The sequence below is a fragment of the Bufo gargarizans genome, chromosome 2 (assembly GCF_014858855.1).
Source record: "Bufo gargarizans isolate SCDJY-AF-19 chromosome 2, ASM1485885v1, whole genome shotgun sequence".
Classification (NCBI taxonomy): domain Eukaryota; kingdom Metazoa; phylum Chordata; class Amphibia; order Anura; family Bufonidae; genus Bufo; species Bufo gargarizans.
This window is the reverse complement of record NC_058081.1, coordinates 40941741-40966371: the sequence shown is the minus strand read 5'-3', so window position 1 is coordinate 40966371 and position 24631 is coordinate 40941741. Positions and strand designations below refer to the sequence as shown.

The 24631-nt window shown below is 44.8% G+C and overlaps 1 protein-coding gene across 3 annotated transcripts; it reads right to left on the bottom strand.

The window, feature by feature from the left end:
- Positions 1-3305: 3305 nt before the first annotated feature.
- On the bottom strand, positions 3306-23788 carry ILF3 (interleukin enhancer binding factor 3). Of its 3 annotated transcripts, none has more exons than XM_044278812.1 (20): positions 23661-23788; positions 18241-18304; positions 17925-18154; positions 17656-17842; positions 16758-16905; positions 15465-15556; positions 14956-15051; positions 13566-13677; positions 13387-13484; positions 13107-13218; positions 12807-12917; positions 12078-12277; positions 11859-11999; positions 11642-11779; positions 10333-10506; positions 10116-10254; positions 9493-9552; positions 4213-4620; positions 3792-3905; positions 3306-3680 (listed from the first exon to the last, which is right to left on the bottom strand). In XM_044278812.1, exons 2-20 carry the CDS (start codon positions 18241-18243, stop codon positions 3547-3549), a joined length of 2697 nt encoding a protein of 898 aa, XP_044134747.1. In that variant the 5' UTR covers positions 18244-18304; positions 23661-23788; the 3' UTR covers positions 3306-3546. The 3 variants fall into 3 exon arrangements, with proteins under 3 accessions (XP_044134747.1, XP_044134748.1, XP_044134749.1); XM_044278813.1 differs by having other exon boundaries at positions 11642-11767; XM_044278814.1 differs by lacking the exons at positions 3306-3680; positions 3792-3905; positions 4213-4620 and adding an exon at positions 7309-7774.
- Positions 23789-24631: the final 843 nt, after the last annotated feature.

Genomic DNA, 24631 nt, shown 5'->3' with positions numbered 1-24631 from the left:
GTTTGAAATCAAAATCTGTAAAAAAAATGACCGGTGAAATCCGAAAGGTGCTCTTTGGAATGTGGGCCCCTTTGCCCACCTAGGCGGCAAAAAAGTGTTACACATCTGGTATCGCCGTACTCAGGAGCAGTTGGGGAATGTGTTTTGGGGTGTTATTTTACATATACCCATGCTCGGTGAGAAATATCTTTGCAAAAGACAACTTTTCCCATTTTTGTATACAAAGTTGGCATTTGACCAATATATTTATCTCACTCAGCATGGGTATATGTAAAATAACACCCCAAAACACATTCCCCAACTTCTCCTGAGTACGGCGATACCACGTGTGACACTTTTTTGCAACCTAGATGCGCAAAGGGGCCCAAATTCCTTTTAGGAGGGCATTTTTAGACATTTGGATCCCAGACTTCTTCTCACGCTTTAGGGCCCCTAAAATGCCAGGGCAGTATAAATACCCCACATGTGACCCCATTTTGGAAAGAAGACGCCCCCAAGGTATTCAATGAGGGGCATGGCGAGTTCATAGAATTTTTTTTGGGCACGTTAGCAGAAATTAATTTTTTTTTTATTTTCTCACAAAGTCTCTTTCCGCTAACTTGGGACAAAAATTTCAATCTTTCATGGACTCAATATGCCCCTCACGGAATACTTTGGGGTGTCTTTCCGAAATGGGGTCACATGTGGGGTATTTATACTGCCCTGGCATTTTAGAGGCCCTAAAGTGTGAGAAGTCTGGAATATAAATGTCTAAAAAATGTTACGCATTTGGATTGCGTGAGGGGTATGGTGAGTTCATGTGAGATTTTATTTTTTGACACAAGTTAATGGAATATGAGACTTTACAAGAAAAAAAAAAATTCCACTAACTTGGGCCAAAAAGAAATGTCTGAATGGAGCCCCCCTGTCACTTATTAACCCCTTATGAACCCCTGATCACACCACACCTACGGTGCCCAAGGGGTTTTATGTTAATCCAGGGTGCCCGCATGCACCCATCGCCGTCTGGTGCCCAGCGCCACCTTCCTCAATCCACCCGTCCCTCTGCCAGATCCTGCGCACTAGGCTCCGCGGACTCCTGGCAGCGGCTTTGTTGAGCTAAGTGCGCATGCACTGCCCGGAGTCCGCGGCGCATCAGTTGTTGACGAGCACAAGGCTGGAGATTATGTCTGGCTGATTGGGTTAAAATGGCAGACTTGACCTGTAAAAAGGAGGGTGATGCTTGAAATCATTGTTCTTCCATTGTTAACCATGGGGACCTGCAAAGAAACGCGTGCAGCCATCGTGTTGCATAAAAATGGCTTCACAGGCAAGGCTATTGTGGCTACTAAAATTACACCTCAATCAACAATTTATAGGATCATCAGAAACTTCAAAGAAAGAGGTTCAATTCTTGTTAAGGCGGCTTCAGGGCGTCCAAGAAAGTCCAGCAAGTGCCAGGATAGTCTCCTAAAGGGGATTCAGATGCAGGATCGGAGTGCCACTAGTGCAGAGCTTGCTCAGGAATGGCAGCAGGCAGGTGTGAGTGCATATGCACGCACAGTGATGTGAAGACTTTTGGAAGATTGCCTGGTGTCAAGAAGGGCAGCAAAGAAGCCACTTTTCTCCCAAAAAAAAAAAAATACAGGGACAGATTGGACTGCTGAGGACTGGGCCAAAGTCATATTCTCCGATGAAGCCTCTTTCCGATTGTTTGGGGCATCAGGAAAAAAGGCTTGTCGGGAGAAGAAAAAGGTGAGCGCTACCATCAGTCCTGTGTCATGTCAACAGTAAAGCATCCTGAGACCATTCCTGTGTGGGGTTGCTTCTCATCCAAGGGAGTGGGCTCACTCACAATTTTGTCCAAACACACAGCCATGAATAAAGAATGGTACCAAAACACCCTTCAACAGCAACTTCTTTTAACAATCCAACAGTTTGGTGAAGAACAAAGCATTTTCCAGCTCGATGGAGCACCATAAGGCTCAGGGATCAAAACATTAACATTTTGGGTCCATGGCCTGGAAACTCGCCAGATCTTAATCCCATTGAGAACTTGGTCAATCCGCAAGATGCGGGTGGACAAACAAAAACCCACTAATTCTGACAAACTCCAAGAAGTGATTATGAAAGAATGGGTTACCATTAGTCAGGAATTGGCCCAGAAGTTGATTAAGAGCATGCCCAGTCGAATTGCAGATGTCCTGAAAAAGGGCAAACACTGCAAATACTGACTTTGCATAAACGTCATGTAATTGTCAATAAGCCTTTGAAACGTGTGAAGTGCGTGTAATTATATTTCACTACATCACAGAAACAACTGAAAGACCTAAAAGCAGTTTAGCAGCAAACTTTGTGAAAACTAATTCGTGTGTCACTCAACATTTGGCCACAACTGTACATAATTAGAAGAAATCTACTGGGTGTCTGATCATTTGTTTGTCAACATATCCATTTGGTGCCAGTTTGCATATTAAACAATGAATTCACATTGATGTAAAGTATATGCTGACAAGTTAAACATTTTCACAGTATCTGCACCTGTTTTTGTTTAGTGTCCAATGCCGGAAACGGGCAGAATAGTAAGTGGGCTTCAGTGGGGAAAAGCAGCACCCGGGTAATGCCGAACTCCGGCAGGCAAGATGTTACCGCTAGTGTGAAGAACAAACTAAAGCTACTGTCACACTTGCGTTCGGGTGTCCGCTTGTGAGTTCCGTTTGAAGGCTCTCACAAGAGGCCCCGAACGGATCCGTCCAGCCCTAATGTATTCTGAGTGGATGCGGATCTGCTCAGAATGCATCAGTCTGGCACAGTTTGTCCTCGGCTCCGCTCAGCAGGCGGAGGCAAACTGATCCATCCAGACTTACAATGTAAGTCAATGGGGACGGATCTGTTTGAAGTTGACACAGTATGGCTCAACGGATCCGTCCCCCATTGACTTTTAATGTAAAGTCCAAACTGATCCGTTTGCACCATCATTGTTCATGGTAATGCAAACGGATCCGTTCTGAACGGATCTAAGCGTTTGCATTATAGGTGCGGATCCGTCTGTGCAGACAGACGGATCCGCTCCGAACGCAAGTGTGAAAGTAGCCCAAGTTGTCCAATTAAAAGTGGACAATTAAAGTTAGGTCTAAAAGATGCGATTTTCAATCTGTGCTAGTCAGTTGTGAAACTACAACTCCCAGCAGGCAGGTTACATTGAGCAGTAGTTTCAAAACTGGAGATGACAGGATGATGCTTATCACACCCCTCCTAGCAACAGACATGGAGGCAGCAATTTACAGTGTCCCTATGAAATACATAACAAAATCACATGAAACTAATTAAGTTTTTTATTTTTTTATTTTAATCATGTTTCGGCTCACTCCAGATAAACGCCTGAATGAAACGAGACATACCAAAAACCCTTTTTGACACGTCTTAAAATAAAATCTTCACTTATAAAACAGGAACAAAAAAAACAATATGCAACATGAAGTTGAAAACACTAACGCATTAAAATACATAAAGCATGTTGAGACTTCACAGAACAGGGGATAGGGGGGCAGCTTAGGGGGTGAGAGTCTATCTATACTGGTAATTCATGCTGTGATCTGCATTCCTGCCATAGTTTGCGGTGCCTGCTGGGGGTTGCTGGTAAGTACTGGGAGCGGTGTAGTTCTGTCCTGCACCTTGATTGTAAGTGGACTGCGCATATCCTTAAATGGAAAAAAAAATTATTAATTTAAAAAAATAAAAAAAATTTAGATCCCGTTATACACAGTTCAGTGAATCAGGAATTGTAAGCCAAAACAAAGTTGAGTCTTTACCTTGGTATGAGGTATTGTTGGCACCATAGCTTGCCCCTGCATTGTAGCCACCAGCACTTGGAGCTGTGTAGGAATTGCCACCTCTACCACCAGCACCATCGCCACCAGTATAACCTATGGACAAAGGGGTAAACATTAATACCAATAAATGCCCTTCTGCATTCACTCTACATTTAGAGACCTTAGTGCTTCCATCCCAATGCAAGGAGGGTATTTAAAGCATCCAAGGCACTAAAATTGTTAATATGGATATTCAGTGTAGAAACTTGAATTAAACAGGTCATTTAGACCAGGCATGCTCAAACTACAACTCCGAGCATGCCCGAACAGCCTACAGCAGGGCATTGTGGGAGTTAGTGCAACAGCTGGAGGGCTGCAGGTTGAGCATGCCTGATTTAGACAGATGCTCTGCAAGTCTTACCTGAGGCTGCTCCACCACTGTAAGAGTTTGAATAGGAGGAATAAGCGCCACCACCACCAGTTCCCTGAGCGGCTTGGTTATAACCTCCCTTCTGCTTCTGTGGTGGTCCATAGCTTCCATACTGGCTCTGGTTGTAGCTCTGCTGGGGCTGTGCCTGGTTTGCCTGATAGCCTTGGTTATAGGACTGCTTGGGCGGGGCAGCAGGCTGCTGCTGTACTGGGGGCTGCTGCACTGGGGCCTGCTGCTGTACTGGGGGCTGCTGCTGTTGGACTGGTGGTTTCTTCACAAAAGGTTTTGGAGCAGCTTGTGTGGAGTATCCGTCCCCTTGATAATATGAGCTGTAGCCACCAGAGCCAGCACCGCCACCACTGGAATTTCCAGAGCCACCTCCATTGCTGTAGAATTGGCCTGCAAACAGTACATTTGTCAAGTTAGAATTCCTGCAAATAGGTGACAATACAGATATGTAGCCAACACGTACAATACAAGTCAAACTTCTCCTGAGTCATTGCGTGCAAAGTAAATAAAAATACTTACAGATGATACATAGGCAATGATCCAACAAAAGCAGGCACCTCCCGAATGGTGCTGGTACAAGAATCAGGAGCTATAGCCCAAGGGCCGGAGGGCTCAAGGCAAAACCTGTCTTACTTGGGAGTGGGGTAATTGCCAAATGTGAACAGAGCTCCAAATCCCAGGACCCAGTAGTATCCGGCTTAATGTAATTGAGCTGACAGGTCTGCTGTGCATTTACTTCTTTACTCTCAGGACACCAGCTGAATAATAGAATTCAGCAGACTTCTATCATTTTGATTGGGGAATGGGAACATTTTATCCAGACACTTTTCCCAGCTAAGTTTGTTCCAATCATATCCAGCCTGCAAAACTGAGCCAGCTGGGAACTTGTCAGAAGGTGGCCAGGGTAGGTCATAATTACTGGATAACCTCTTTAAAGATGAAACCCATAATCTCAATTGGGCTCTAAGCCAACAGAAGTGAAACCCCAGTAAATTATGTTCCCACACAAGTTCTTCATACAGGCATGTGGAAAAAAAATTTTTTTACATTTCCCATGTAACAATTTGAGATTCTTATAGCTCTGTTGTTCCTGTTACTCCACCAGGGAATGTGTACATTTATAAGTGGATATCACCTGTGGGAGGTTCATACACAGGCTGACCCAACTGGGCTAACAAGCTGTTAGTTTTAGCAAACTTATAGGAGGAACAAACCACAGGAATAAGAAAAGATGCATCGGAATGGTAATTTCATGTGGAACACAGGCATTTACTAATTAAGGGTCAAAATGGTAACCATTATACCCCAACTCTTAGGTCAGTGACATGCCAAGTCACTGGTGTGGGCATCTGCCCCGATGCCAATGGATTCCTACCCCACACTGTCCTGAGGGACAAGGCATTGCTCCCCATTCATTTTAGCCAACGTGGGTAGTCTCCGCGATAAGAAATCTTTTGACTGCTGGGCTTTTTAAGTCTTACAGCAACTTTACAGAAAGCAACAGCATCTGGCGACAGTCATTTCTGCCTCCTCCACAGTACACTTTACCGCGCCTCCCTAGGGTACGGTTACTACAATGCAGATTCTCAGTGTATTGGCGTTACTATGAACACCACAGATTTTCTGCATGCAAAGTGAATGATCTTAAGTTATACAGATGCTACTTTAGGCAGACCATAGGACACAATGTAAAGTGCATTCAACTATTCCAAGGCCAGTTGATCCAAGTTGTGTATATGTATATAAATACAATTTTACATAGCACAAGTGCAGAATCTGTACATTCGTCACACCATGACCAGATTAGTATTCATGAACCGAGGGAACTCAGATTCTGCACTTTTGCAGTCTCAACGAGTTGTTGGATCAAAGCACTTTACATGGAGTCTTGTGGTCTGTGCTTAAAGAAATGGGCGTATCACATCTAAAAATCAGATATCTGACCTCTTGGGTGTTTTGTATGTTGGATCCAGGACATTATCTGCCCCAAAATCTGCACTGACGTAGTGTGTACTTGAGGCCATGTACACCTTTGAGGCATTTTTAGTGCATTGTACTCATTTTGCTAAAATTTCAGTTTTTCAGTTAGTCTTCCTTAAATGTGAAGTCTCTGTACAGGGCAGACTCTAGTAGCAGCCTGTGGACTATTTTCTGTCATCTGAGGAGCAGAGGGGCTCCTTATCTCTGCTCTGACCTCCTAAAGACTGCTAGCTCAGCTCTTATGTTACTGATAGGAATGGTTTAAATAAGTGTTTGACCCCTCAATAGTTTATTATAGCACAAAATGAAATTACTAGTTAACCCTTTGACAGAATTGAAAGCGATTTTTAGCCAAAAATGAGTAAATATGCAATCAAATTGCTTTAAAAAAAAAAAAAAAAGTGTACATAGCCTTGAATGCCTTTTTCACAGTGTTCAGTCAGTGATATTGAGCCAAAACCAGGTGCGGGTCTAGACACAACAGGTGCAGATCTTTCCCTTATACCTTATGTCTGTGGAGGCTCCAATTCTGGTTTTGGCTCACAATCACTGATGGAAAACAGACATGTGAATGAGGCTCAAGCCTGCAGATTCCAACCTTTGCAATACACAGAAAACCTGCAGACTCCATCTTCAGATATTGCTCCAAGACATTAGGACTCATCCGGTAGATGCTGTGCCCTGGACGGGGGTCCATAAACTTTTCATTCAAGAGACTACAGGGAGCAGTAATTCATAGCTTGCCAACAGATGCTGTGCACCAATGGTTTAACTTTATATCTTCAGTATATCGAGCACCCAGTGAGGAGGCTACAGCTGCAAACCCAGCCACTGACCCATACATGGTTCCTACTTTCAATCTTTCCCCTACAATACCCTAAATTTGTGATAACATTCACAACCCTGCACCGACGATTCCTTCCTCAAACCCTGCCAAGGGCAGATCTACAGCGACACTATAGAAGCACTTGACCAACGAGGTTGGACTGGCATTTTATTCTTCCCGATGGGACATTGTGTCAAGTGTGAGATCACTCAGCTTCACAGAAGGGTGTTAATGCACTTCCCATATTAAAATGACAAGTGTCAACTTTCACATTCATTTATACAAGATTTATTAAAACATTTTGAACACGCAAAATAAAAATTGCAAGTTCCAGACAATAAAAACCAAGTAAAAAAAAAATGCCTGGGGGGAGGGGGAAGTCTCCAGTAATTTGGGGGCAACACCATCCAATCGTGACGATACAGAGAAATGACTGGCCAAGTGACACTTCAACCGCCGACTTGAATAAAGCAAGTTCCGCTTGTGAAAGGAGTTCTCAAGTAAGGCGCAGAATTGCACAGTTTTACAATGCTGTAAGCTTGAAATGAACAGTCCCCAAAAAAATTAAAAAAAATGCATGTGGAAAAGAAAAATAAACCAGCAGAGCTTTCATCTGGTGGAGCTCAGTCAGGAATAAAGAGCTGGTTTGTGGGTTTTGAGAGGGTGGGTGCAATACGCTATAGATGGTCTAAGCAGATGCAAAATCATGATAACCGTAGCAGTCTGTGAAAAAGTCACCTACAAAAAGGGGGAGACAGCAGAGAGAAATAAAATTAGAATCCTCTGTAGATCGGCCATTGTGCCAGAGATAAATTTATGTACGAAAAATTTTAGATTTCTCTGCTCCTGTCTCCCCACAAGAACAGTCTTGTTGTGGGGGCTCCTCCAGGTGGTGACAGGGGATGGGAGGAAGTGTGTTTTTTCTATACTCAACTTAGTGTGAGGAGAGTTCTCACATTGTTAAACCAAAGCAGAGAAATGTAAAACGTTCTGACAGAATTAACGCACATTATTACCGAATAAACGTTTCTGAAGTATACCCTGCACCTACAGACCAGAGAAGCAGTCACAAGGGCTGTAACCATATCAAGTAGGATGCAGTCCACTTACACCAGGAACCAGCAAGATCACTGGGACAATCCAGTCCAAACTTGCCATTTCCGGCGAAATGAAACTGCATGCAGTCAGCCAAAAACTGAGAACCAGACTGCTTCTGCGATATGAAGGCAGGGGGCAGACTTAAAGCCAACCAACACATAAGCTGCTCCTGATCTTGTAGCATTTGAATACAGTGACAAAAGCTGCGTAGGTTGCAGTTTGTATCTACACCTGGGAACCACTGTGCACAAGAGGACACATCAGGTTCTTCAAAAGCAGATACCATTAAGACAGCAACCACAGGTAAGCTTCTGTCAAAGTCCAACAGTTAACAGCAAAAGCAGCTTATTTTAGCCAGTTTACCTTAAACCAGTTTACATTTGCACATGTGGTTGCACTAAAGCACACCCTGAATTTGCAAAGGGAAACCAAGGTTTAAATCATGTAACAATGAACATTTGATGTAATAAAGTGCAGTAACATGTCTAGTTTCTGGACAAAACCATAGCTTTGGTTCTAAGTGACATGACAGAAGTGGCCTTTCCAGAAGGATTCCTGCCCTCCAGCCTTTACTGAAGAGGGGGAGAGAAAAAACAAAAACATGGGAAGACAGTACACTGGTAGTCAAGTGGAAGAAGCTCCAGAGTGATGCATCCTTGTTCCAGCCAAGCCTAAAATTAGTAGTGTCTGTGGCCCCTCACAAATTGATGTTACCAGGAGGAAGGGCCGCTGACACCAAGATTTTCAATATAACAGCAGGGAGAAAAATCAAATCCACTGAAAGTTACCCAGAGGAAATTACAAAAAAGTATCGCTTTACTGAACATGGTTTACACTGAAGAGTCCAGATCTTCACAGGAAGGGAAATTCTGAAGCATAATTTTTCATTAGGATCAAGAGGGGTTTCTCCAGGCCTGTACCTAAAATGTTTTTTTCGGCTAACCTTGTATAGAGGAGACACTTTCAGAAGTACTTACCCTTCAATAGTACCGATTCTAGATTTTGGGAGGGATGTCACATGATTATTTACCTGCCTAAAGGTTCTGCCTCTAAAGTTTCAACAGGATGTGCTTTTTTTTTTAATCTTCACGTTCAGCTGCATGGGGTACATTCAGCCAAACGTGGGGCGGGACCCCACGACTACATCCAGTCAGGACATCAGGAGAAGTGCCCGTGACCGCAGCCAGGATATGCATTGCAAAAGCACGGCTGAATGTATTCTCTCCAGAGATCAGCTGAGAGCCATTTTAGGTATAAGCCTGAGAAGCCATAAATTAATGGTCCTGAAGTTCAGGTCCCACCAGATGTGGCAATTTCCTGGCTATACAGGTTTTGCATTTATAGTGTATGACACTTACTGTAGCCAGCTGTTGCAGATGTTTGATAGTTGTAGTTTCCGCCATAGCCGCCATAACCACCTACATAAAAAGAATTAAAAGGAAAAAAAAAAAAAAAATGTTAAAGGGAATCTGTCACCGGGGTCCTAACCGCTCCAGCACATGCCAATTCTCACCCATATTCATGAGCTCACAGCTCCACTTGCCCTCCTGCCTCTGAGTTTTCAGCCGAGCTTATGAATATGGTCAGCAAGCGCTGAAGCTGTTTAGCATAAGATTTTAGCAAAACAGCCGAGTCAATTAAATAAAGCGAGCCAGTATGTTACTAGTTGACCTTAGGACACCAAATGGCTTCCCTTTAAGGGAACAGTCACAGCTGTTTATGCACTGCATTTTGTCCCTTCTTGGTGCAGTGTGAACAAATGCCACTATGTTCCACAGGATGTCTGCTCTCAGCCCATCTCCATTCAATGGAGCCAAGCCACGAGTCATTCCACAGCATACAAAGAACTGCAGCAGAATAAGTCAAAATTCCCTGTGTGAACACACCCAAGAAGGCAACAGTACAGAGACAACTATTTTAATCTTCACTTGTAAGTGCAGACATTCTGATCACCAGGAATATCATAACCAATCAGCATTACCTGAATTCCCGTAACCATGATTGCCTCCAAATCCACGTCCCCTTCCTCTGCCCCGATTCATTCCTCCTCTGCCACGACCGCCTCGCATGCCTTGAGGAGGTGGAACTTCGCTGTACATCATCCCAAAGCCTTGGTTATGCTGTTGACAATTATGCATATTTAGAAAAGGAGAAAAAAAAAAAAAGCCTAAAAAGCTTCAATTAAGAACACATCTTACTTTTCCTCCTCTGGGGCCACCCCTGGGCATCATTGGGGGTCGCTTCTTCTTGGGAGCTTCTGTGTATGTTGTGTAATCAGGAAAAAGTTTATCTAAAGCAGCCAGAGCAGCATAGGCCTTTGCAACCTTCTTGTTCGAACCAGATCCTTGGAATTTCACATTATCTACTTCAACCTTTCAAAAACAAGAGAACAATTGTTAAACCAGATGCTGCAAAGTTTAAACAGACTGCACACACTGTTTGTGGGGGGATATACTGCATTAGACAGTGCTTTTAGAAGAGAATACCTCCACAGCATCTAAAAGCATGCACTCGTTACTGACACTGTGCCAATAGAGGTCCATCAGTGCCATTTAACACCTCTCTAATACAGCCATGTGGATGAGACTTAAAGGGGTTGTCTCACTTCAGCAAGTGGCATTTATGAAAGAAATACAAGCCACTTTTTTTCAGTGTACTTTTCAGAACATTAGATTTTTTTTAAAGCTTTATTAGAAGTGTAGTCCTTGTTCTTTTGAAGAACACAGTACTAAATAGTATAACAAATAGAGGCAGCTTACATATTGTGATTATATTGCTTCCTTGGCTGGATTCATTTTCCCCACATTATACACTGCTCATTTCCATGGTTACAACCACCCTGCAAGTGGCCGTGCTCGCACACTATAGGAAGTGATGATCTCTAGTGGCTGGGACCACGGAAGCGCACATAGGCTGCTGCTTTTTTCTATAGTGTGCAAGCTCCGATGCTGGATTGCAGGGTGGACACAACCATAAAAAAAACATAAGTGCCTTGTATTAACCCTCTAAAAAATAAATGCCATTTGCTGAAGTGACAGCCCGTTTAAAGGGTTTCTCACTAAATATTTTACGGTTTAAGCCAGCTTGTAGATCTGAATGCTAAAATAGATAGCCCTCCATCTCCAGGGAGCCATTCAATAAAATGTAACCATAGCGCCACCTGCTGTTCATTCTTATTTTGCCCCTCTCACTGAGCAGATTGAAGGTGCTAGGTTTAACTGCCATGAGCCACGTCTTCCTCTAGAAGCCGAGGCAGCAACATGGAGGAAGCTGCAGCAGAAAGGACACACCCCATGCACTGCCAAGCTGAAGATAATTTGCAGAGCAACTGGACATCTCTGGACCAGTGTGAGCTACAGGACTGGTTCTAGCTTTGTTAGAAAAAAATTGGGTTCTACATGTCTGATTATTTTTTACATTAACCATGGCATAACCCCTTTAAGTCTGATATGAGTGAGACCACCATTATCTGCAAAGCCCCTTATTACACACTGTGGGTATAGTTACCTCCATAACAAATCTCTTGTCGTGGCTGCCACCTGATTCAGATATAAGCTCATATTTCAGTCCACGCCTCTTCTCATTAAGCTCCATGACGGGATTCTTTCCATGCTTCGTAAGAATAGGTCCTTGCTGTTTAGCACCCTAAAAAGGGTGAAAATATTTATTACCCAAAATAAACAGCCGCGTTTTATATACTACTGCTACTAGTCTAGAAACTTACCTCCGTTTGGTCTGCTGAAGCATTATCCCCCGGAGCGGAGTCATTTTGAGCTTGAGTCTGGATTACTGGCTTCTGCTCAGCATCTTCAGTGCCTTCCTCTTTCTCCTCAATGCCCGTAGGAAGTCCCATGTCTTGCAAAACCTAAAGTTTACCAGGATCAGTTATTCTACCCATCCAGAACTGTAGAGACAACTGATGAATCGCATGCAGTACACAAACCTTGACTGCAACATGTAGCTTGGCAGTCTTCTTGGAAGGACCAGATGCCTCAAAGGTCTTCTCATCCACCTCCACAGACATTGTGAAGACGGGGGCGTGGACAGGTCCTGTCTGGGAGAGGAGTTTGTACTGGAGACCAGGTTTCAGCTGGTTTAGCCTCATCAGGGCATTCATTGCTTGAGGAGGTTCGCTCTTCTCATCTGCACAAAATTAAATGTTTATCTCAGCTTCTTACTGCAAAGCAATGACTTAAGGAATGTGACCAAAAAAAGCCATCATAAAACACTTCTACCAGGCTTCTCTACTCAGATCCAGAACTTCCAAAGCTCACAAATCAGTGCCAATAGGACAGTTGTCCTGTGCAAGCAGCAATTCTAGATAGTTTGCCAATGACGCTGAAGGGAATAATCTGCACGACTCACAGCAACAAACTTAACTAGATTTAAAAATAATGTCATGGATCATTAAGATGACAAGTCACTAGCTTTGAGGACTAATGCCCTTCACAGCCAATCCCATGCCATGTATGTAGGTTACCAAATCCTGCCGTCTTCAACTAAAATTGAAACGCTTAATAAATCTTATGCCAAGTTCCCCTCTAATGGGAAACTTCTAAGGAAGCATGTGAGGTGTGGACTCTAAAACTAATTTGGAAATGCCCACGGCAAGAAGCTTAGCCTTGAGAGGGATGATAGTTTAGTAGCACCCTGCCTAACACCCCTCAAATACCTTTCTTCTGAATCTTCTTTTTCTTCTTACTTGGCGATTTGTCATCTCCGTCCTCCTCCATTGGTCGTTTCAGGGCTGGTATAACATAGGTGGTGCTGGGAGGAATCTGGACTGTAAAATCAACAGAAAACAAGGTCATTACATAAAGCAGCTCTTAAAGATCAGGGAAAAGCTAGAGTATTACAATCTAAAGCCAAGAGTATACTGAAAAAGGCATGGAGGTATAAGACAAGGAGCTTTCCCTTTTTTTGGCTTAAGCTGAATTACATTAATCTAGTCTAAAAGAGAACAGTCACATACCTGTATAGTCAATGGAAGGCTCTGGCTTTGTCCTTTTAGCCAACTTATTGGGTAGACAGTCCATCCCCAGAACTTTGTGCAGTTGCCCAAAGGCTGCAAGCCTAAGAGCGTGCTGTAAGAGAAACAGCAGGTTAGAAGCCATAAGTAAATGCAACCCACACTAGATATTATCAACTTTCTCAATATTCCCATGAGATTTTTAGTAGAAAGCCTATCAGTCACCACTCCTATTAAAATAAGCACCATGCAGACTGGTCACTGAAAGCAGAGGGTCTCATACCTGAGCACTGTGGGTTATATCCTCACGTTGCTGTCTTTCTAGGTGTCCGAGAGCATCTGTAGCATCTTTTTCACAGGGATCATGTAAACCAGGACCATCTGTAGAAGACATTTTATATTTAATTTTTTTTTTTATAAAAACCAAAATCACCTAGAAACACCCAAAACAACCACACTAACCTGGCATTAAAATTCCAGAGCTAAGGCATTCAAGGACTCTCCTGAAGGCTTCCCCTGCTGCCATGGGTCGGTTGGCTGTTCCAATAGCCTTCTCGCAAAGCAATTCAAGAGGCTGGGGGGAAAAAAAAAAAAAAGTTTTACATCTGTTCAGTATGATACAAGGGCACAAGTTACAAGCCCTTTCAGACGAACATATCTGTTTTGCGGTCCACAAATTGTGGCTCTGAAAAACACAAATGCCTGCTAACACAACTGCATGACATTCTCAGTCTAAATCTACAATGAAAACTTAATAGCTCTTAAAAGGGGTATTCCCATCCACAGGATAGGGGATAGATTGGTGGGGTTCCTACCGCTGGGATCCCCACCGATCACAACAGAGCCTCCATACCTCCTGAAAATATGCGTGCAGCATTTGTTTTCTATGGGAATTCTGGAGATAACCAAGTACAGCTCTTTATCTCTGGAATTCCCATAGAGATTAAAGGAGCGGCCACACAAGCCCAACAGGCTGCTCTGTTCATTTCAAAGGGGGGTGGGGGTACGTTGCCCCCGTTTGTGATTGGTGGTGGTCCCTGTGGTAGGATAGGACAGTGTTTCCCAACCAATGTGCCTCCAGCTGTTGCAAAACTACAACTCCTAGCATGCCCAGCAGCATTAGTGTCCACCTCCAAAGCGGAATGGAGATGGAGACAAACTGCTGCATTCTGGACCGCTTCTGAGAGCCCTGAACGGATCTCAAACGGGAAGCCAAAACATTAGTGTGAAAGACTAAAGAAACAGAATGAATAAAACTGCAAGATTACACTACACAGAATGTGTTACCATGTAGACACTTTGTCTTGGATGTGATCTCCCACCAGATTATCTATTACAGCTTGGTAATAGAGAAGTCAAAGGTCTGCACAATTGTAGTGAAATATATATATATATATATATATATATATATATATATATATATATATATATATATATATATATATATATATATATATATATATATATATATATAACACACACGAAAAATGGCAGCACTGGAACACAAAGAAAAAAAGGGTGCACGTCTCCAGGGGAATAGGCTTCTTACCCCAATGTATAATCCAGAAAAGTAGGCGGCACTTTATATGAAAAGTGAACTTTATTCACCCAGGTGGTGCAACGTTGAAAAAGGTTCTAGTGCAGAACCGAAACGTTGCACCACCTGGGTGAATAAAGTTCACTTTTCATCTTTCTCGGAGTGCCGCCTACTTTTCTGGAAAATAAATAAATATACAGAAGCGGTCCAGAATGGATTCTGAATGGAAAAGGATCCGCTTGGTTCTTTCAGCACCACTTCTAATTCTAAAACAAGCTACACATCACACGATGCCAGCATACAGACAATACATACCCATCCTCTTAAAGGTTCCCAGGTCGGCACACGGGTGCACAAGTCTCTCAGCACACGGATAACAATAACGCAGGATTTAAGCCCATTTGCCCTAGCCTGGGACAAGGAGAAAGCCGGTTAGTAATTAAAGTTACACCAACACAAGCCAGAAAAAAGAAAAAAAAAAGTTGAGACATATAGTGCTACTTTGTCAAGGGTAAATGTAAGCTATGTTTAAGGATAAGCCTTATGTATGTTACATTAGCAATTACAGTGTACTTATGGCTGAATTACTCTTAGAACAAAGCAGCAGCTAATATCTAAGCATAATGTATCCCTGAGGTGTATTTCACTGTGCTTGTCAGCGGCTGCCTGTTAGGTGACAGGAGCCATTTCAGCACAGCTACTGTGTTTACTTAAAGTATTCTCTAAAAACATGTGAGCTGCTTTAAAATTAAAGTACAAAAAAAATAAAAAAAATTACAAATGGCAAGTTACTACTTTTAAGACAGAAATAATAAAATGCAAACCTGGAACCACTTGGCGTGTCGGAGTGACGCCAATGCAGCAAGGCATTTCTGCCTGTCCAGAACGTCCGGAGGATCGCTGATTGATAGCGTTTCTATTCATGGATAAGAAGACAAGGCACGGTTTGACCAAGGGGTTGTCTGTCAGGTGGACAGGGGATGAGGCAGCTTCCAGAGGGCAGTGGGGCTTCTCTCTGTACTACTGCTTACATAATAACCCTAGGAAACTGCACTAACAGAAGACATTGGGCATCCCCAGCCTCCCACTGCATTTGTACATCTACTCAAGACTAAAAAAAAATGACATGCCTAATGCAATAAAGCAGCAGTCTGCATAGGGAACCATCAAAGGCTGGAATGTAGTTGATTAAGAGCGATTTTGCTCAGATAATTTAAAATATTACATTTGACTTTATCAGGACACATAGCAGTTTATTTCTGTGCAGAAAATCAGAAACTAATGCCAGAATGCTGCTTTAAAGCAATAAGAGTGAAAGACCAAGAAAGAAAAGAGAAGGAAAGAATATAGATCAACTGATGGCTGACACTGCACTAAACCTTCCACCCAGCTCGACTGCCCTGGCCACAGCCCATGACAGAGAGAGTCCTGTTGGTCAAAGGTCCAGCGTCCCTAAAAATCGACAAACTAGAAGTCTTGATACATGATCAATGTCAGAACCATATAGCAATATATATATTATCAGAAGCACAACATATTGGAAGCAGTCTGTGCTGCAGCAAGAAGACCAGGGTTTTAGAAAAGGCTAGCCCATTTACTGGGAAAGTCTTTCTAGAGGATTGAGGCTTTTTTTTAAACTAGACACCAGCAGTTTAAGGAGGGCGTCTAACTTTATCCAAAACACAGTCACTTGCTGGAATAAAGCATGCTGAGGAGTCGCTTTCATAGAGACACCTTCAGATATTCTTGTTGCAACACATACAGCCCATTTTAAAAGAACATGCAAGAACTAGAAATGCATCCTCAACTACAACTGAACACAGCATCAACTGGGCCTACATGGGAGACATTAAAGCAGGCCCAGGTCACACTGTATGCAAGACTGTAATATCCACACAGGGCACCACTAAGTTACAAGACATTTGGCAGCAAGGCCCAGAAAGGGGAGTATTACAGTATATACACTGCCCAGCCAATGCTGTTACAGGTTATAAACTAGAGTGCTGGAAAACTGATTAGGTGGCAGAGTAAAACATTACATGGGACTGCAAGAGGGGGATGGGCTTAATAGTAAGAGGGGCGAGTGATGGTTGCAGCCATTTTGCTGCAAGCCGTACCTCCGGCGTTCAACTTCTCCACCTCCTCGCGGACCAGAGTCGATGTCAAGCGGATGTTAAGAGTCAGCTGTGGCTCCTTGGTGTTCTTGATGACTATTGAAGCTTCTCGGATATTGGGCAACACGTCGTACTTCTCCTCCGAAACAGACTACAAGTCAATAAGGCACATACTATGTTAGACCTGCAGCAGAGGTACATAGGTATTGGGTTGTGTCTCCAGCCAATGCAATTCATCATGTAGGGAAAGTTAATACAAGGCACTTACTAATTTATTGATTTCTCCATCACTTTGTTCATTGCTGATACGACCACCCAGTAATCTATCAGTGGTGGTCATAGACGGGAGCTTTTACCTAGTGTGCTAGTACGGCCACCGCAGCTGGATTACAGAGTGGTCATAGCCATGGAAACAAGCAGTGTATGATCTGATGGAAAAATGAACCCAGCCAAAGGAAGCAATATGGACAGTCACAACACATTAGTGTCTGGTATTAGCTTTCTCTACATGATAAATGCCATTTTCAGAAGTCAGACAAACCCTTTAAGAGGACCTGTGACCACAAAATGAAATACAATCTGAAAGTCTCATGTTATGGAGCAGGAGGAGCAGATTGATATAGTTTTAGGAAAAAAAAGATTCAGTAAAAACTATATATCTGTATCTTTTCTTTTTTGCAGCCAGAGACAACGTCACTTGTGACACATCACTGAACCACTAGATCTTTACAGGAAGTGAAAAAAGCAAAGATAAAAATTTTGAAAGCTACAGGCTTTACTGAATCGTTTCCCATACATCATATACAATCTTCTCAGCATCTCCTGCTCTATAACATGCTGCCTGCAGACCACACTGCATTTTGTCTTGGCCAGTCCTGTTGATAAAAAAAACTTGGCTTACAGCAAATTGAACAACAAGGTTGTCGGAGACTTTCTTCAGGAGAGAGATTGTGGGCTTGTCCTTGCACAAAAGAACCAGTTCCAGATCAAGATCCCCCTTCAAGAGAAGCCCTTTGGCAACAAGTCCAACCCTCATAACACCACGAAGAGTCCTTGTAGAGTTCTCGCCAGATTTGGAGTCAGCAGTGCTGTGGAAAGAAACATTGGGTTTATTAGGTGACATCTACAGCTAACCTCACAGCTATAGGTGGCACCGACGAGGATCTTTACCTTTCCTTGCCCTCTTCTGTAGTGTCATCTGCAATATCAGCTTCTGGCTGGACAGTTTCTCCAGTGTTAACCTTTTCTTGCTGGTCAATCCAGTCTGACACCGCCTTCAGTGCCCGCTCTGTGTGAGACACCATGTTCTGCACAGCCTCCAGCTCCTCTTGGGTTGGATACACCACAGAGTGCTTTGCCATGACATGGCGATCATCGTTCAGGAAGATGCGCATGGGACGCTGCAAGTTTAAGGTAAGAGATTAGGATCGGTCATGGCGCCACAGGTCCCTGCAATGTTGTCCCTGTCACACACAACTCTACTCACCATTGTCGCAGTCTGTATGGATGGGAAATACACAACAGGATCCTTTCCAGGAAGTAAAGCCGACCTGCAAAGATTAAAACACAACCTTTAACTATGAACATAGGATGATTCACAGAATCCCATTTGCATGGCTTTACAAGGGTATTCAATACCCATCACTTCATCCTCCAAAGTGAATGGAGTCATGCTAATGTTCCTTAGAGGGCAAAAGGCTGTAATGCAATGCTGTAGCAGTGCTCATCACCCCCCTCTAAGGGACATGCTGGTCATAGTTCAAACCCTCCTGACTTTAAAGGGATTCTGTCACCTCCCCTAAGGCAAAAAACGATTTAAAACCAGCCATGCAGCACAGCTTACCTGGATTAGGCTGTGCTGTTCAATCTTGAAATCCGTCCAGCAGTTAGTTCAAAAAACGAGTTTGATCAATGAGGAAATGCGTCCTGAAGGTGCCCAGAGGGGCGTTTTTTTCTTCTGAGAGAGCCCAGTCCCGCCCCTTTTTCAGTGCCCAGCCCGCCTTCCTTTTACTTCCTAACTGCCGCCTCCAGCCTGCCACAGCCTCCCCTTCCTCTCCTCCCCCTCCCTCTTGCCGAACGAAGTCTCGCACAGGCGCAGTACCCACTGAGGGCTGCGCCTGTGCGATCATCAGGAGACTGAGGGCGGCAGCTTCATCTTCGTCACTGGGCATGCGCCGAGCCCAGTGACGTCCGATGCTCGCTCTTCCCTCAGCAGGGAAGAGCGAGCATCGGACGTCACTGGGCTCGGCGCATGCCCAGTGACGAAGATGAAGCTGCCGCCCTCAGTCTCCTGATGATCGCACAGGCGCAGCCCTCAGTGGGTACTGCGCCTGTGCGAGACTTCGTTCGGCAAGAGGGAGGGGGAGGAGAGGAAGGGGAGGCTGTGGCAGGCTGGAGGCGGCAGTTAGGAAGTAAAAGGAAGGCGGGCTGGGCACTGAAAAAGGGGCGGGACTGGGCTCTCAGAAGAAAAAAACGCCCCTCTGGGCACCTTCAGGACGCATTTCCTCATTGATCAAACTCGTTTTTTGAACTAACTGCTGGACGGATTTCAAGATTGAACAGCACAGCCTAATCCAGGTAAGCTGTGCTGCATGGCTGGTTTTAAATCGTTTTTTGCCTTAGGGGAGGTGACAGAATCCCTTTAAAGAGATGACATTTGTGAGCTGTAATACCCCTTTAACAAAACAATTCCAGTCTGTACTACACTTTAGCCAAGTCTTTGTATTAAACAATGTCATAGATAGGCAGATTAGGGTTGTAGTGAGCACCACATTATTGCTACTATTGTACCAGCATCAATTTGATACCAGGATTTGACATTTACAGATACTAGGCTGCACTACCGAGCAGCCTAGTATCACAGAACATGGCGCACACTGCTGTCAGCACACAATGTTCTCAGCAGCACAGGGCAGAGTCTCTTCCCACCCCCTGTGCCGCCACCGCCAATAAGAGGGGCGGGGCTGTGGCCGGCAGCAGAATCACATTGCCGGCACCCGACCTCTATCACAGGGCGCTGCCACCTGAGGATATATAGGTGCAGCCACCTGAGGATTTAACTGTCGCTGATGGCAGCGCTGTCATAGAGGTCAGGTGCCAGCTATGTGATTCTGCTGCTGGCACCTGCCACCTATATTTCTATTGAGAGAGTCAGTGGTGGCACAGCACACCCCCTGTAACCACCCAGCATTAAAATCATTGGTGGCAGTGGGCACAGGGTCCCCTCAACCCCTCCTCATTGGTAGAAGCTTCTGATCAGAGCCCCAGCAGTGTAATCTCAGGGTTCCGATCTGTTACCATGGCAGCCAGGATGCTACTATAGCCTGGGTGCCATGGTAATCTCCCTGCTGCTGTGTGCACTATGCACAGGGTAGCAGGGAGTGTGAGGTCCTATTCACCCTGATCAAAAAAAAAAAAAAAGTTTGATTATGGCCCAGATGTTCCATGAAATGCAGAATGCATGGTGCAGTTATGCTCACGTGGCATCAAATGGTATCGAAATAGAATCAAAATGATGGTATTGTGAGAACCCTAAACCAGATTCATTTCTGCCAAGTGACTGAAAGCACGCAGCATTTCCAGTAATGAGCACAAGGACTCCGCCGTTCTGGCTACATGACATTACAAAGCTGCCGTGACCTTCAGAGCTGCACATCGATACCAACATGAATGCAAGCTGAAAATACCCTACAATGTAAGGTGATTACCATGAGCAGAAGTCTTATGTCTAGGACAATGAAGGTGAAGAAATTAATCTCCTAACCACAGCCACCAGAAAGTGCGAGACCAAGGCTGAGCTCATACAGGAAAATATATGCAGCTATACTAGTTTTTACCCACTGCCAGGCAAATGGAGACATCTAGCACCAAGCACTCTGCAGTACCAGGTCTAAACACCAGGGGCACTGCACTTGTGTACTTAGGACTATAAAGGATTCCATCTGACCTTACAACACATTGTAGAACAGAGTGTGAACACAGCCCAATCACTAGCTGAGAGGCCAATACACTGACCTGTAGGACACAATCTGCCGTTTGTTACTCAGTACAGGACATCAGGTTCAGACAATGAGAAGCAGAATATTCAGGAGATAGTCAAATTACAGAGATCTAGTACGGCATCTAGTAGAAGAACCTGCACATCACTGCCTCAGGACAGGAGTCTGACAGTGGGATGAACGGGCCAGGCCGCAGACACCCTATAATTCCCGTCTGTAAACCTCTGGGCCCACAACAATCCCCATCATATATTAGAGTGCATAAGATCCTCTGCGCCCAGCAGAAGCAGCTCCCTGCTGGACAAAGGCTGCTGACAGCTCAATAGAGGCAAACTGAAATATTATCTTAAGCCCATTGCAGCCACAAGATGCTCACAGCTCTTAGAGATTTGTAAATTGTCCCCGGGGCACAGCGCGTTTCATCTCACCCACATGGTCTTTGAAGTAAAAGCCAGGTGTGGATAACAAACGACACGTCCACAATCAACAGATCAGATGTGAATTCACATCACAAGACCAAGCCGTTGATTTCAGCCGTGGGTCTATAGAGCAAGTAAGTGCCAGGTGATCAGGGCACTGAACCACTGCTCGTCTCCCATATTCATGGGCCGCGCTTGCACAGAAGACACTATTTTCCCCCAGCTGGCCAATTATTGCAGGCCTGAACATGCATGCCCTGTATGCAGTGCCGTATGAGATGCGGAACTAAAGAAATAAGCTCTGTGCATGCTCAGGACAGCAATGAGCGACCGGCTGAGTTTAAATTTTTTTTTAAAAAGGTCTTCTGCACAAGTGCAGCTCAGATTCGGGAGAGAAGCAGTGGCCATAGGAGACATGAAGGAGCGTGATATCAGAAGAGGCGTGGCCAGCCCTCACTGCCTAAGCCCCGCCCCAGCAGCAGGAAACCAGGAAGTGAACAGCAGAGGCTGCAGAGCAAGATGGGAAAACCCCTAGAAAGCAGTAAGAAATGCAAAGTTATAAAAAATAAAACCACACATCTGTATGAACTGCAGTCAAAACTGCAAATATCAGTCCGTAGGGGACAATCAGCCATGTGATACTGCCTAAGGCCCCTTCACATGAGCGGCGGAGGCAGACCCTGCACCACCAGAACACCCATTGACTATAAAGGGGTCCAGCAGAGATATGGGTGCTACCTAGCCTGCCAAGATTTGGACAAATACCACTGCCAAAACGTGCTTAAAGGCCACATGGGGCAGAGCTTCTGCAGTGGATTTACCACAATGCACTACAAAGTATGAGATCTTCAGCTTAAAGGGGTTGTCTGGCTTCAGAGCTGAACCCGGCCATCCCCCATTTTCACCCCGGCAGCCCCCCTGACATGGGCATTGGAGCAGTTCATGCTCCGATGCTCTCCTTTGGGCTGCGATAAATCGAGCAGGACAAAGGCATTTTTCAGGAGCTCCGGTGACTTACTAAGTCTCCATGGGGCTACCAGGGAGTACAGTGATGTCTCTGGCTATGATGGGCGGGCTTTAGCGATGCCCTAGCAAGAAAAGCGGCTAGGGCAGCGCTAAAGCCCACCCATCAGAGCCGGAGACATCACTGAACACTGCCGGGCGGAGGCCTCCTCCCAGCAGTGTTAACAGAAGAGCCCTGCACGGTCCAGGAAGCGATAACAATGACCTAGTCTTGCAGATTGGTACCGTCGGCAGGAGTCCGAGAGGCATCAGGGGTCTGGTGGGCATAGCCAGCACCCTGCAGCTTACCATGCACAGCGCCATACACTGCATAGTGGCTGTGCTTGGTATTGCAGCTCAGCCCCATTCATTTGAATAGTAATAACCTCCTGGTAGGTCATGTGATGGATGAATCCGACATCACATGGCCTAGCAGCTAATCAATGGGATCCTCACCGATCTGATATTGATGACCGAGCCTAAGGATAGGTCAGTAATATAATTTAAGTGCACAATATGAGTATTTAAAGGGGTTGTGCCCAGTTTAGAAGGGGGGGGGAGGGGAGACTCCCACTGATCCTAAGAGAGCAGAAGGGATAAACATATGTGGGGAATGGGCCCCTGTTCTCAGGACCAGCAGGAGCCCCAGTAGTAATGAACAAATATTGTAATAGGGATCTCCATGCTGCAAACCTGTAGCATGTAAAAGTGGAGCGTGTGAACGCATGCTAACGATTACACAACTTCCTGACACGAGGGACAATGACTACCCCCCACCAGGTGCATTCAATATCAGGGCAGGCCAGAGGGGGGGTGGGGACAACCGAAACTCTACACCCATTGTAGGATATCACCCACTGCGCCTGCAAGCACTATTATTACATACAGCGTGGAATGGGTTAAAAAAGGGGTTACATTATGCAACATAAACCTCTCATGATACATACATAAAGTTATATTTACTATACAAATATATAAAGTCAATTCATGAAAGGAATAAAAAATAAAATAGGGTGCGTTCCCCTTTAAGGGCTCAGACGGCACACGTGTAACATGCGTGTTCAGTACATACATAGAAGATAACAAAGGAAGAGACCCAGTCGCTTCACAGCCCCGTGTATAACCCCCATCATCTGCGCCTCAGACAAAAGCCCCTGCAGCCGGCGGGGGAGACCCCGTACGGCTCTATTCCCCGGCAGCCATCTTACACACGCCACAGACAATAGGTAACTAGAACGGAAGACAATAAAAACCGCAAAAAGAATAAAAAATAGAAACGCAGTGGGAGACAATACCGGCGAGGTAAAACAAAATGGCGCCGGTCCCTCAGAAGAGAAAATGGCGGCTACTATTCTACAAGCGCCTTAATAGACTCCGAGCACACGAACGTCTCGCTAAAGTGAAAAACACGGTAACATTTACCTCAGCGACGACCGAATTACCGACCAACACTACCGAAAAAGGCGCTTCAGCGAGTCCAGACTTACCCCGGGGATGTGCGGCCTGACTGCGCAACTAAACGGTCGGCGGGAGGAGGAGCTGAAACGTGATTAGCTAATCCCGCACACGTGACTACAAGGACTGGCGCGAAACGATGGAAGCGCCTGGCAACTTGGGATAGAAAGAAATCGGCCGAGCGCAAGAGTTTATATAGTGGAGTTTATGTCCCGCCCCTCGACGATGACGTACCGCCGTCTCTATTGGTAGCTGGGAAATCACAGCCGAGGCTTGGAACGCACGGAGCTTGTGATTGGATGAGAGAATTGGTGATGCTGCTCGCAAGATGGCGGCGGAATCACGCTTGTAGCTAAGAGAACAATGAAGGCCCCATTGAGAAGCGGCGGTGGTGGAGCGTGTACTGAATTCTCGATAGAATTCCCTATATGTGATATATCAGCAAATACAATAAAACATTACACTGAAAGTGGCTTTGTCTAGGTGAATTGCATTAAGAAGACTATAGATACAATAGATTTACCAACGGTTGTTGCACTACGACTCCTATCGTGTTTTTTAACGAAATGCCATCAAAGTCTGATCAATGGGGAGCCAGTGGCTGAGTGACAAGGAAGGGACCACCACGAAAGGTGACCACGAGAAGCATGAGCTTCAGCGTTGTCACCCACCGTTCATGTTCTCCGTTGCTAAGCAACAGCTGGAACATGGACTGAAACTCATTGCGAAGGGGTATCCATTTTTCCTAAAGCTAGCATCTTTCTCCTCATTGTGACCACAAGCTATTGTTTCCCGGTATCAGTCTTTTCAGGCTGTATAGATTGCAACGATTGACCCCCAAAAATCCCTGTCCCCAGCTTGTGCGCCTTCTCAACCTGTGGATTTTGTTGCAGAAATTTCCACGACCAAAATTTCGTTCCATTCACCAGAATGGGGCTTGCAGAAATCCATACATCAAATGAATGCCACTGATGTTCAGTCACGGAGATTTCTGCAACAAAAT

Coding starts and splice junctions, on each gene's coding strand:
- ILF3 (XM_044278812.1), bottom strand. Junction 10,255..10,332: donor GTGGCCCCAGAGGAGGAAAA/GTAAGATGTGTT, acceptor AATTGTCAACAG/CATAACCAAGGCTTTGGGAT. Junction 3,906..4,212: donor CAGTGGTGGAGCAGCCTCAG/GTAAGACTTGCA, acceptor CTTTGTCCATAG/GTTATACTGGTGGCGATGGT.